The 14,749-nt window shown below is 45.7% G+C and overlaps 1 protein-coding gene across 2 annotated transcripts in view; it reads right to left on the bottom strand.

Moving 5' to 3' along the window:
- Nucleotides 1–5,768: 5,768 nt before the first annotated feature.
- Nucleotides 5,769–14,749, bottom strand: part of HIPK2 (homeodomain interacting protein kinase 2) — a 126,911-nt gene continuing 117,930 nt past the window's right edge. For both annotated transcript variants that reach the window (XM_058022055.1, XM_058022056.1), the window contains exons 13-15: nt 9,448–9,695; nt 8,290–8,450; nt 5,769–6,486 (exon numbers count right to left, since the gene is read on the bottom strand). In XM_058022055.1, the coding sequence (XP_057878038.1) occupies nt 6,025–6,486; nt 8,290–8,450; nt 9,448–9,695 (871 nt within the window). In that variant the 3' untranslated portion in view covers nt 5,769–6,024. The remainder of the gene's footprint in view (nt 6,487–8,289; nt 8,451–9,447; nt 9,696–14,749) is intronic.

Genomic DNA, 14,749 nt, shown 5'->3' with positions numbered 1-14,749 from the left:
AGTCTATGCACAGCCACCAACAACAGGACTGGCACCATTTCTTCGAGCACCTCACTCAGCATCTGCAACCCTCGGTGAAATTGTCACCATCATCAGAGGGAGCTTCATTGGAGTACGGCAGTGGGGGAACCTCAGCAGCAGAGAACCATCTCCTCCCTATGTCTGGAGGGAGAAAAATTATTTGTAGGCACAGAAATGGGCCTTGGGAAATAAACTGGGGATTCCAAGTACTTGGGACACAGGTCCTTCTCACAGGAGCACCAGGAGGGTGATGAGGATAAGTGCCCAGGACCACAGAGCAACTGCTTTGAAGCTCACACAGCAAATGGGACCAGAGTAGGGACAGCCATGTCAACAGGAAGAGGGAAAACATTCCCTTCCCACACCTTTCCCATCTGTATTGCCTCCCCAGGGCAGACCTTGCATACAGGTATCCAGGGTTTGGCCCACAAGTAGCACTGCAGATCTCCAATGATTGCAAAGCCATAGAAGAACACAAGTCCAAGTCCAACACCCAGCTGTGCCTGGCCTGACCACAGCATCACTGTGTGGGATATCAGGAGAAAGTTTATCACCCTGAGGGTGGTGGGCACTGGAACAGGCTTTCTAGGGGAGTGGTCACAGCACAAAGCCCGACAGAATTCAAGAAGCATTTGGACAATGCTCTCAGGCACATGGTGTCATTCTTGGGGTGTCCTGTGCAGGGCCAGGAGTTGGACTTGATCTTGCTAAGTCCCTTCCAACTCAGCATATTCTCTGATTTTATGAACCCACAAAACAAAACCAGCGTCCTAAATCCAGAGGAAACACTACAGAATCATGCAGAGTACCCAGAGGCTTATCCCCACTACAGAGCTCATCATTTGCACACTGCAATGTCACCACTAAAACACTTAAATCAATGTGAACAAGAGAAGAAAAAAAGTTTTTGACATCCCCTACAGTTTAGGATAGCAGCAATATTTAGTGTGAATTTCTCTGCTCATCAAGCTAGCTACTCAAAAAGATGTCAGAAACTTGAGAGAGAGAGAAAAAAAGAAAAAAAATAAGTGAATGGAAAGATTGAGTTCCATGGTGTATCCTCATTGCCTAGTGCTCATGACTCGTGGCTTCATTTAATTTCTGGAGTAGATGGGAGTCTCTTTCTCTCTTTTTTAAAAAAAATAAAGTATCTTTGGTTAAAGAAAAAAACAGGTTTATTGCCCTTCAAATTGCTAATGGAATTGCCTTCAAACCAAATTACAATACACACTCCCTTGAATATATAAAAAAAGGAAAAATGTCACAGTCAAAAGTGTCCCTTTCTTGGAATGTTTTGTGTATTACACCAAAACTACTAGAGAAAGAGAGAGAATGAGAGACCTGCCAAAGCCCAATTTGTTGGGTACAAGCAGGTAAAACCTGCCAAGGAAGATTCAATTGCATTTGTTCTCTCAAATGATTGGATTTAACCACTCTACAGTGAAATCTGCTTACATTTGGGTTTTCCAGTCTGCTCATGTCAGTGGTTCTCTACCCTCCCCCCTGCATTCTGAGCTCACAGCAGGCAACAGAACATCCTCCTGAGGAGAGACAATGTCTGTGCTCCCTTCTGCTTCCTGCACAGGCAGAAGGCAAGAGGACATAATGGGGAAAAGAACCACTTTTTCACTCTGCCAGCCATAAGCCACCCATAAAACTTCCAGTATCTAAACATTCTCCTACCCCCTCAAGTTTCCACACCATGTACTCCATGCACACAAGGAACACCGACTGACCCAAACCATGCCAATCCCATTTCCTCTCCAAAGGACTCTGCAAGCAAAACCAGCTGGCTGTTATGACGTGTGTGGTACTGACAGCATGCAAAGCTTTTACTTCCGTGCTGAAATGACTGTGTTTCCCCTATGACCAACCACACCTTCATCCATACAATTCCTTTATACGAGTGTGAGGGAGGAGGTGTTGCTCAGCTCCCTTATACCGACCAGAAAACACAGCTCTCACACAGTGCTGCACCATCAAAGCAATCTGATGGTTGTGCTGTGCATCTCTTGTAATCAGCATCCCACCACCACAACTGCCTGGCAGACCAGCAGCTCCAGGATGGACAATGTGAAAGGTGGCTCCTCTGACATGCACTGGAACCTTTCTCTCTGCCAGTCTGTGCTGATGTAACAGTTCCACTGCCAAATTCCCCCCAAAATCAGATCTGAGCCCATGTGGGAGAGCAGGCCAGATGGGTACACAGGGAAAATGCAATTAATACAAGTAAAACACAATTGTGATTGAGACTGCAACCTTCCATGCTTTGCTGATCTTAGGCCAGAGGAGCACATAAACAAGTATTTAACTTGAAGTTCTTTAGCAAAGCACTCAAGTGCATGATTAACTTTTAGTCTTTGCTGAAGTCCTGTAATTTTTTGATGGAATTCAAATTCAGTCACTGCTTCCCCCTATTCTAAAAGAGCAGGTGATGCAAATCAAACCACAAATACCTAAACTGTAGCAACCAGAACAGCATAACGAAATTCCACAACAACTAATTGTAAAAGAAGGGAAAATATACAGGAACAAACAAAGAAAAAAGTCAAACCAAGCATCCTGGCCTGCGGGCACCTCATTAGCCTTCAGTGAGAGAGGAAGAGCAGGTGAGGAACACTGCCCTGTCTGCAGCCATGCTTTACCCAGGTAATGCCATCTGTGTGTGCCAGTGTGCTTTATCCAGTGATGGGACTGAGAGCCACCCTTGCAGCTCTGCTGTGGCTCCTTCCATAGCCCTGCTTCTGGAGAGCCATCCAACCATGTCCTCCTCTAGGAAAACCAAACTCTTAATATGTAGTGTGGCCTTGTGTTGTTTGCAAGGGCTCAATGATCATGACTTGGAGCACAAATAAGTCTTAATCTGATATAAATGTCCTTTCAAGCTAAGGGATGGTGAGCTGGACCCTGGGCCACCAAGGTCCTCACCTGCCTTAGATCCAGCTCTCCTGACAGATCATTATGTTAGCTGCTAGCAGATGCTGGCCTCTGAATGAATGTTTCTGGACTTATCCTGAAATGCAGATGTGACCCAGAGGATAACCCCTGCTCCTCAAGGCTGTAACCACTCTCACTGAGCAGTCCCACTCCCCTAGATTAGTGGCAGAGTTTTCATCATCAGAATAATCTCGTTTCTCCTTCCTCCTGCAGTTCTCATAATCACAGTAACACTTCAAATGCCACTGATGAAGAGAAATAAAATAAACAACAATAACAGCAAGAGAAAAAAAACCCCCACAAAGTTTAAGGAATGCGTGTGCAATAAAAACCCAGAGTAAAATATAATAATAATAAAATAATAATCATAATCATAACAACCATACAATAAAATAACATTATCTTTCCTTTTCATGACATAAGCAGCATGATGCTCTCGCTCCCAAACTGGTGAGAGAGGAGAGGAATGCAAGAGAGAGAGCAGGGCTTTATCTTCCTGCCTCAGACGAAAGGGGACGTGTCTTTCCAAAACAAGAGCGGGGGTAAGGTGCATAGGCTGCTGGGAGATTGCATCCTCATCTACAGTATACTGAGCTGGAATGAAGGACAGGCAGGAGAAGAAAACTGTGCAAGAGTAGCCCAGGAACCAGAGCTAGCAACCAGGAAGGTTATTTGGTGGTTTGCCAGAAGACAATGGCCTTGTTGAGCAGCCTATGCGTAGCAGGATCCCTTCATCTTCCAGGCCAGCCAAGCACTTACTGCAAAACAACGTATTTGTGCTTGTCCTTCTGTCAGCTTTTCCAACCTGAGAGAGCCTCCTTCCTCACTGCCACTCAGGGAACCCATCCCTCACCACCCTGCCAACAAACCTGCTATTTTCCAGCATCTTGCAAAACACCTGACTACTCCATGCTCTAGTTACAAGGAAATGTAGAGTGGAACTGAGCAGCCCCATAGACTTCAGCTTTCATGGAAACGTTCTACCAAACTCCTTTCTCTCCTTCCTCCTCAGGACATCCACAGGCATGATGGTACTGATGCACCAGTGCAAGTGCCATCACCAGGGAAACTCCCTGCTGAACCAAACCAATGACAGGAAAGGCTCTCTTTAGCAACTGTTGGAAAACAAAACAACCATGTAGCATTCCTTGGTGTGGAGCACCAACCTACTCTCCAGTTCCAGGGTCACTCTGCCATTGCAGGCAGTTTTTCGGGGTGTAGGTGAAAAGAGAGCAGGGGAGGCACACAGTGTCACAGCTATGTTAGAGTGGATAAGGCTCTATGTATTACAATACTCTTTTCATTTAAGAAACCTGAGATTGACTCTCTCAACTGGATTTTCTCATGCTTGCTTTGGGACTCCAGCCCTTTCCTGACCCTTTCTCATCAACAGACGCAGTGAGAGATGCTGGCAACAACTAGTGTTTCCCCCTATCAAGGACTAAATTTTTGTTCCCATTGCAGACACATGACCAGGACAACCTGATGATGAGGGTGGACACTGTCCTCCCACTCCATCGAGAACATCAGCAAACAGCAGAATGAGAATTCAGTTTCCAGGGAGGAAACCTGCTATTTCAACAGGACAGAAACAGACCAGTCCTCAAATGAGTCCCCAGATCCTCTGGGTCCTCACAACTGACCTGGCTGCTTCTAGCCCATCCAGTGCTTGACAAAACACCCAGTTATATGCACTTCTGACCCCAACGAGCCACTCCAACACCTCGCCAAGTGAGCTACGATTGACGATGTGAAAAAAACCCAACACCACCAGCAGGAGAAAATCGGCAGTAACAACCACCCCCCCCCCCCAAAAAAAAAAAAAAAAAGAAGAAGAAGAAAAGAGCTGAGAGTAAATTCCAACTAGCCTCAGTCAGTTTCTAGGAGTACCAGTGGAAGTAAACCCTTAAACCGCGTCTGTAGTTTGGTAAGGCACTACGAGGGAATGATGTAAAACTAAGACTGTGACAGTTGTAATGGCTGTGCCGAGGAACACATCACAGAGAGAAGGCAGCATCTGCACTCACACACACACACCCCTGGACAATCACATTGTTACATGCCTATGTTATATCACTTTTCTTTGTGCAATCACATTGAGGAATAGTCTATTGGTATCGTTGAAGTTCAACACAAAAGAGTAAAAAGGGGCATGACCTGTATAGTGCTACATTCTACCGGGGCTGGGGGCAGGGGGTTGGGGGCAGCTAAAATGTCTCCTCCTATACTAAAATGGCTAGGGATTGAAAAGGAACACTTCCAAAAAAACAAAACAAAACCCTAAAAAAAAAAGCAACTGAAATCCAATATACATTATTAGAGATTTTGTTTAGGAATAGCATTTCTCAGGGATTTATCCAGTGTGTTCAAGAAGAGGGAGAAACATCCCCATTGCTTCTGCTCTCAACCAGTGCTGCATGGCCTGTTTTGCCCAAGTGTGTTTAAGTGTAGCAGTGTTAGGCCCAAATTTAGAGCACTGGGACAACGTTTTGTCCTCCACCCTCCACCTCCCTTACCCACTTTCTTTTTCTGTTAAAAATTCCCCCAAACCTATGTATACTCTTGGATATAAAAACTGCTGTATAAATCCTTTGAAATGCTGGATAAATCCCTAATCCATATACCTAGAGGATTAAAAACCTAATGGATTTCATTTTAGGTGATCTGGACAACAAATTTCTAAATGTAGCTCACTATTGGATGAAAATAACCTTTAAAAGTCTATTGGTGAAGTCCTTCAAAAGACAGGACCCACTGGAGGGTCCTTCTCCTTCTCTCTTTCTCTCTAGTTTGGTGCAGAATGGTTTTTTTTTTTTTTTTTTTTTTTTTGTGATTTATTTTTTTTCTGTTCTTTTTTTCCATTTTCTTTTCTTTTTTTTTTTTTAAATAAAAACTGTAGAATTGGTTTTTTCCCCCTTCTTTCCTCTTTTTCTTTTCTTCCTAAAGTCTCCTTCGTTCAAGTTTCACGCGAGCCTCCCATTGCATTGTTAGTTTGTCACGTTCTTCAACGCGGCTGCCTCACTCCCCCCGGGCCGGGCGCGTCTCTCTCGCTCTTTATTCCAGTGTTTAGATGTAAGGGTACTGGTTGACCTTGGTGGGGCTCAGTGGGTATCCAGTGTAGACTGTGGAGGCTGGAGAAGCACTGATATAGGTCTGATGGGCAAACTGAGCCTGGTACTGGCTGGGGTGGATGGTGGGCGAGGGCAGGACGCGCGGGCCCATGCTGACGGGGACCTGGTGCACGATGCTGGCGGGGTAGGTGGTGTGCTGCACCGCGTGCCGCGCCGAGCCCTGCGACGCCACCAGGTGCGCGACGGTGCCCGTGGAGCCCAGGGCGGCGGGGGCGGTGTATGTGTACAGGTGGGGCTGCGTGGGCAGGTGGGCGGCGGCGGCCAGGTGGGGATGGACCGTGCCGTGGCTGGGGCTATTGTGCGGGAAGGAGTACGGGGCCTGAGCTATCGTTGGAGTGATGTAGGCTTGCTGTCGCCGGTGACTCCCTGCGCGGTCAGTCGAGATGTGCTGCTGGCCCTGGATAAAGACAGCAACAGTGAGAGGTGGTTACAAGACAGGAGATGGCTCTTTGCCTCCTCAGAAGGGTCTGGGAGCCTCCCTGCAACACCAGGACAACCGCAGAAAAGTCTCCTGAGATCCTCCTGACACCCTCAGCATCGCCAATCTTCCCTTGAAAACGAGTGACAGCAGTGGGTCCCTCACAAGCCCATGAAAGCCCTATAGTTTCATACATTGACAGGGTATGAAACTCTGTAGTTTCATACATTGACCAAAACGACCCCCAGAACGTAAGCAAGTCCCCCAGTTTGAGCTACAACCTGCTGACACAGCTACCAAAAGACACAGCCTTGGACACCCAGCTCCCAAGTACATCTTCCTCAAGTCCAGTTGCTCAGGCAACAAGTGTTTTTTGCCGGTGAACTCTCTGATGACAAATTGTGGTCTACAGATAGCTCAGGGGAATGAGAGTGCCTAACTATGCCCGGAACAAGCAATTTATTTTTGTTCAGTTTGGGTATTTGCAGTTAATGATTTCCTTGGTTAGTAAAAATAACCACATTATTTTTTAAGGAGAAAACTCTCAGCTTGATTAGATCCTGCAGGTGCCTGGTGCCCTCATTGTTCTTAGCTAAAATTACTTGAGCACAGGAAACTTGTAGCAGTGGGAAGGGACCAATGTACTTTTTTTTTTCCAGGGATTTTTAAAGTTGTCTTCATGCATTGCACAAAAATTTAGGGAGTTTTCCCAGTCATTTGAAGTCAGAGTATTAAATTACCAATAAAGCAGGAATTAGAAGACAAGAAGGAAAATGCTCCATGCTATTTCCTTCTATTCTCCCAAACCTTTTCATCCATTTTGTAAGTACTCTCTGTGCCATTACTGTGGGAATATGGTAGCCACACTCCTCCCCAACTCCTGCAAAGAGCATCTTGCCCACTTCCTCCACTTCCACACACTTTTACTTAAAATTTGTTCACATTTATAAATTTCCTCTGCATATTGAAGGAGAACAGACATTCTTCTCCACCAAGTTATTTTTCTTTTTAAAAACAGTTCTGCTAATATCCAGCTCTGGATGCCTACCAGCACCATCCTCTGAGCTCTCCAGACTTTCTCCTCTTGAAACACTGGTAGCTGAGCTGTAACTTCCCTACTCTTCTCAGCTCACCTCAGGGAAGAGAAAGGCCCCAGGTGCAGGATGTGAAAAGGGCATGATTTCCTGCAGCTCCTGGGAAGCTCCCTGAGAGTTCTGATCACAGACTGGGAAACGTCCCAAGAACTGCATGCTGCCAAGAAATGGGATTTGTCCAGATCTCAGCCCAGCTTTATCACAGGATGGATCAAACTCACTACATGAGGTCACCCAAATACATAGGGGCTCTGGTTTGCCTTGTCCCACTTGATGGGGACTTCTCTCCCAGTCCCACAGCCAGGCTTGTGCACTCTCTTCACTTGGAACGTATTCTCCCCACAGTTACTTACAGCTAAGGAAAATTCAGTCCTTCCTACATGCTCCTGCTCCACTCCTTTGTGGCTGAGCCACTGCATTTCCCCTCTCATGTTATTCCCCTCACTCCTTTAGACCATCAGGCTTCAGAACACACAGGAAGAAAACCCCCAGCCCACTCAGGGGTGTGATCTGCACTACCTCTGCTGCCTGAGCTGAAAGATCAAGGTCTGCAGTCAAGCAGAAACAAGTTGATAAAACTCAACACGGGGTCCAACTGTCACTAGACTGGACCAGGACAGCCCACGATGGAGGAGTGGTAGGTAAGAGCTGGATGATGCACCACCAAAATCAGTCTTGGTTGACTTACCTGACTTAGATTTAGAGGCTGCTGCTGCTGGAAATGTGCTCCTGGTCGCTGCTGCCTATAGGCAACGGCTCCAGACGAGCTCCCTGAAGAGTGACCGCTGGTGGAGGTCACGGTGCTGGAGGACTTGGACTTGTAGGAGGATGAGTGGTGACTGGTGGTGACTGTGCCAGGAAAGGAAACACATTTGTAGCTTACATGACATTAATTGCTCACCCTACCTTTTCCTCACTGAGTCTCCTTCAGAGTGGCTTTTGGGAGGAGACATACAACAGAAGCAGGTTAAGAAAACTGTTTCTCTCAATTAACAGAATACCTTAGTAGGGCTTGATATACACAACAGGCCTGTTATCCTAGAGGCAGACAAACAAACCTGATTTACTGGACCCAAAGCAGGTCTGGAGCAGGCTTTATAGATCCTTCAGAACCATGAGACAATGTTCTGCCAGCAGAACTGTACAACGCAGGTACAAATCCCAAGGAGAGGAAGGAACGTATGGTGTGCACAGCTTAAAAAAGCCCTGGCTTGCCTAACGTCAGGTGAGTGGGAAGGGAGAAGGAGCTGGTGGGGAGCTCGCCCCTCGAGCCTTTGTGTTCACCAGCAGTGCATCCAAAGCAAGGACTGCCAGGTAGCTCAAAGCCAACAGCTTTGAGCCAGACTTCCACCATAAAGCCCTTTTCAACACATCACATTATCTAGCATTGCAGAGGTTCTAGATGAGCAAACTTCATCAGTCCACAGTGATGATCCTGGGGAAACGTTCTTCCCAGAAACATCAACAAATTCAGATGAAATTCGCATGTTTTCAATCTCCTACCCATTTTAATGAAAGCCTACGGAAAGCAAGGCAGCAAAGGTTCACACTTGCATTTGGGTGACTTTCACGTCAAATGTTGAGCTAAAGGCTGTGCTCTGTTCTCGGGTTTGCACAGAACTAACTGGGACCAACACTTGACCCACGACTCCTGAATGAACCAGGGCACACAAGTAATGAAACATGGCTACCAAGAACAGATGTGTCACTTGAGAGAAGTGCAGGAGCACCGTTTCTTTGGAAAACAAACCAACCAAACAAACAAAATGAAACTGAACAATGAGATTCTTCCAAGATAAATCATTTATTTCTTACTAATTTTCTTGACGGAAGAGGTGCAATTTACCTGGTGCCAGGCTATCGCACTCTACCAACACCTCACTGGCCTGGGTTTTCAGTGGTGGCACGATGATGGTTCGGGGGTTCCCACTGCAGTGAGTCTCTGGAACCCCTTTGGTGTCGTAGCTGTTCCCATTGTTCTGCCCTGTGCGGTGCTGCACGGCGTAAGGGCTGTTGTTGCTGGAGGAGTCGGAGTAGGGGGAGTCATGCACGGTGACACAGCTGATGACATTCTTCCTCTGCTTGGACAAGGTGCTGCAACACAAGCAGACAAGTGGAAAGAGTGAACAGGCAGTGATCAATTCGACCCCATTAGAAGGCTCTGCCTGTGGCAGATGAGCTCCCTAAGGACAAAGCACAGCCTTCAGTCCTCTGCCAGAGAGAGGCTGCTTAAGCCAAATCCTGGGCTTCAAAACTCCCTCGTTACTATTCCAGGAAAGCCTTCATGGAGGTCAAGGAGTGAGTAAGGTGTTGTGGATAGATCTTATATTCACACTGCTTAGAATAGCACTGAACCAGACTGCCAGATTTATTTTCAGACTGCTTTTTATGTATGTGTGGCATAGAAGCCCAGCAGTTATACTATGCTTTGTTGCAAGTCTCACCACCCACACAAAAACGTGGCGGTTTCTCCCAGCCTTTCAGCGATGATTTAATAATAGATGCTATGACTTTTCATGCTTAAATTCCATGAATCTACAAAACACACACCATTCTATTTACTAAGATGGTACAATGGACACATTCTCAATAAGCATTTGAAAATGAGGAACAAATGAGAAAGAAATGAACAAAGTATGCAATGCTTTTGATTTTCTTCCATTCTCTGAACAGCCTCTGGTCTCCTGACTCTAGTGTAGATTATCAAGGTCCTGCTGCAACTAATCTATCTATGACATCAAAAAAGTGATTAAAAAGGCACATCCACACTTCCAAGATTAGTGCTGGAAGTTCATTAGACTAGACTGCATGAGTACAATTGGGATTTGCTCAGGTTATTGTATCTAATTATTCCTCATGGTTTCTCCTTCCTGTTATGAGCTTGTTTAGGGAGAAAAAGAGAGAGTGAGAAAGAGGAGGGAGGAAGGGGGATGGTGAAGATTTGCTTAAATGGCTCACATCCTTGACAGTGCACAGACCTTGACTACAGAAAATAGCTGTTATGTTTCACTGATTGCATTATGTTGTTATGGCAACTGAAGTTTTTAAAATGATGAAAAGAAATGGATAGCACATAAAAAGCTAAGTAATTAGGCTTAATGGTGGAAACAGCCCCAACAGGAACAGAAATGCCATGGAGAAAAAGGAATCTTAACTTCATGAGTGTGCACTTTAAACAGAGAGCGATCTCTTTCCCATGGAGCGTCCTCTCCATTTTCTCAGTCTGGCTAGTCCAGTCAAGGGAACAGCTGATTAACCTGGTCTGGGATGGAGCTGTTTGTTTCCTGGTCTCAGCACTGCTCCTCTCCCAAAGGAAGGTGGAGCAGACACTGAGAACAGTTCCCTTCCAAGGACATTGTTTGCCTTATTTATTTCTCACAGTCCTAAAGGAGCCCTGGTGGGTTCCCTTCAACTTGCCCAGGCCCAAAGCCTCTCTGTCAGCATTCACAACCTGCAACTCACCCCCTGTATTCCAAGACTCAGGGCTAGAAATCTATTTTCTTTTCCCTTTACAGAACACCTTGGGTTGCTGCATTCACAAACAAGTTCCTATCACACAGATGTTCCCTGGGCTATCATCACAGCATCCTGGTGTGCCCCAAGGAGGACAAAAGACCACATTGTTCTACTCACAGTGAAAAACAAGTTTTGAGAGGCCCCTGCCATCCTAAAAGATTGTAACTTGAAACAGGGCAGATGATAGAGGAGAGGGAGCTATTGCACAGCAGTTGGAAAGAAATCCTTCCAGGGGCAGGGATGGATTGACAAGGAAAACATACAACAGCAAACCCTCATATTCTGGCTTTTCACAAGGAGCTGGAGAGCACTGGATTAGAAATGGAAAGAGCAGCATTGCATCTTAGATGGACAATGACTGTGTGTGAAGAAAGATGTAGCAGTTTGGATATGCTGCTATGAAAGAAGAATATTAAGCCAATAAAAATGACTAATATTGCATCAATATTCCCCTCTCCATCAGCAGAAAGGCCTGTAATCACACATTTATGAGTATCCACGCTGCTTGCCCTTTGCAGCTACCCTTGGCTGCCAGTTGGGAAGAGAGATATATTCTTTATCTCTGACAGTTATTACATTTTATAAAGAAAAATCAAGTCACTAAAGAGTTTTCTGACAAGTGATAAGGTCTAACTGTTCTTTTACAGTCCCTTCCTGATCTAAGTGGCTGAGCTGCTGAACTGGAAATACTTGCTCTCAGCTGACAATTGACATGAGAAAGTTGAGCTGTAGAACTGGAAGGGTAATTTTCTGTGTAATCTGTGCTATTTATTGTTTTAGTATGGGCATATTTTTCACAGTTTGATTGAGGGCTTGTCAAAGCAGAGACCATGGGATCTTTCTCCTTCAAAGTGTTAAAGCTCCTTGGTTACAATAAAAAATTCAAGTATAACTGTTTGATTAAATAAGTGAGTGACCCCAAACCCAAACATTTCCAGAGAAAGGGACCATATCAGGGTATTAACTCATTGCATGGAAGGGAATCTGAAAAGGACCAGAGCTATGGTCCTGCCAGGTCTTATGCAAGTGCTCAGCACGGCTAATATGTGCCATTTCCCAAAGTCAACTGGACTATTCCTGTAACAGAGCTAAAGCCCATGGGTAAATATTTGCAGGATGAGGGCCCAAGTGATCAGCCTCTCAATTCAGCAGGCTGCATCATTTCAAGCACATGAGGAGTCCCACAGAAAGCAGCTGGATTTCTGTCTCTAGGAAAGGTAACAACTTCCTGGATGTTACAGCAGGCAGAGAAGTCCTCAGCCTGGACTAATCACACATGCCCAGAGCTCAGCACCTGCTGTACCAGAGCCTTCCCCAGAGATTAAGGGTGGGAATTTCAAAAACATGAAAGGCCCAACTCATGCTGAAAATTGGTTGATTCACAGGCTTAAAGATACACTTTAATCCAAAATGGAGGCTTTTGAAAATTCAGCCCAGCAGTCAGCATTCCCCCTACTCAAAGCCTTCTTGGTAGCCAGCAGCTTTCCCCCTTCCAGCTCCCTCTCAGCTGCTCTCCCCACCTTGCAGTAACCCAGGAGTTATCTGTGTGAGGCCCAGGCTGATGGATCACCTTCCTGGCTCACAAACTATCAGGACTGTCAGCTTTTACCTGTTAACACAGCACTTGCCTACTCAGCAAGCTTACTGTATTCCTGTAACTCAGCCACAGCTTTTGGGGATGTTTGTGCTTACACAGAAAAATACTATTACAAGTCTTTTCCCCCTTCCTATTAAGCTCTCTCCAAGCCTGGTAATTGCTTTCCCTCCTGCATGCACAGAAGCGGCAGCAAATGTGATTTAATAGTTTGGAGAGTTGGTCTGTGCTCCTGGGCAGCTCATGTGCCTGCCTGCATCGTGTGGGAAGGTGTATTTAAATTCTCCAGAGGAGGGAGGGGGGAATACTGGTGAAGTGGCAGCAAATCCATCCACACAGAATGAAAAGCACTGAGCCAGGTAGGCTTTTAACCCTTACTGCCAGGGTTTGTGTCCCCCCTTTTGGGGCAACACAGATAAAATGAGCATTGCTCTGTATGTTTATTATTAGTTTGTGAGTAATATCCCATTTCCACCTGGTCCTAAAGAGCTTATCCTCAAACTTGGATCCAAACCAGTCCACATCTGTCCAATGTGCAGACAGAGCATGACCATGCCTTTTAAGTGGAAGCAGGTCTTGGAGATGGCTCTCTAACATATATCACCCTTGGGAGTGCCCAGCAGAGATGGATGAGGGTCCCTATTCCCTCCAGCGAGGAGAAGCCTGATAGAGGAAAAGGAAGGAAGGCATCCATGCACAGGCACCCTGCAAGAAACTAAGGTGGTCACCTGAGATACTGTTAGTGGAAAGGTGCTGAAGACAGATGTTGAGAACAAGAAGTGATAGAAATTAAGGAAAGGAAGATGCTGAACTAGGTGCTAAAATAATGCTGAATCCACCTCCATAAGCCAAAGATAAGAACAGAGACAACTCCTGAGATGATTTTTACTTGCTGAAGGCCCACCCCAAAAGTTTGGTAGGCAGCAGCATTGTAGGAACAGGATCTTTTTTCCCCCTGAATACCTTGAGTTACAGCAGAATCACAGAAAAACCAAATGGGGTCTAGTGGGAGCAATTCTTCAGCAAATGGCTCACTCCAAGAGCTACAAACCTTTCAGTGCTGCTGACACTGTAGCAAGAGAGCCTTTTAGCTCTCAAGGTCACCAGCATCTGGGGATGAAGGCAGCCATAGCACAACTGTACCTTTGAACTGGTGTGCATATACACCAGGGCATGTTAGCTTTACCTCACATCACAAAAACTCTGTTCTAGGGCTCTGAAAACTTAATGACATGCAACCCTTTCAGTTTGCTGCTTCAGAATAATCCACCTATTCTAGGAAAGCATGGAGTCAGCCAACAAAAACTCTTACCACAACTGCAATCAGTCTCCCCATGTTGAAATCTTATGCCATGCATAGCTCAGTGCTGGGAACGTGCCCCCTCTCTTCAGCTCAGCCTCCATCCTGACCTGTTCATCTGCTCTCACCTTCTTTATGCATTTGTGATGGTAAGAAATATTTATCAAGCACTACACTGAGGCCATTTTATTAGGCTATACAGCATGTGTCATTGCTATTTAAGTCATATAAACTGAATTGCTGAGCAGGTTGTAAAGGTCCTGCCGCTGAAGGTCTGCTGACAGAGCTACTGTCTATTTCTGTAATTTTAAGTATTAGCTGCATGTCAGTGTGTTCTAGAGATGGAAGGCAGCAATATTTTAACCAAATGACTGTGGTTAGTCAGTGTATTGCTATGCAGAGTCAGTGCATTACTATGCACAGCAGAACACAGCCACAATAGGCTGGATGTCAAAAGAGAATTACAAATGGTGTTTTGCTCCTCACACATGCACATCAGCAAGTTGACAAAAACACCTGGTTTGTGCCTGCCAGCAATTTCTGCGTGTGAGTCTTCTGAAGTGGGCTCCACCACCACTGCACTACGACGTGAACAAGGTGAATAAAAACTTGATTATGCTCTGTTACAGAGGTGAGACTCACACAGAAACTATACCACAGAGCTTCCCATCTTCACAGGGAGGGGAAACCCAATAAATCCATGAGCATTTTGTGTCAGAAAAGATAGTCAATGAGCAT

Source organism: Melospiza georgiana, chromosome 4, assembly GCF_028018845.1.
Source record: "Melospiza georgiana isolate bMelGeo1 chromosome 4, bMelGeo1.pri, whole genome shotgun sequence".
Taxonomy (NCBI): domain Eukaryota; kingdom Metazoa; phylum Chordata; class Aves; order Passeriformes; family Passerellidae; genus Melospiza; species Melospiza georgiana.
The sequence above is the reverse complement of the archived record's forward strand: the minus strand, read 5'-3'. Positions and strand labels throughout refer to the sequence as shown.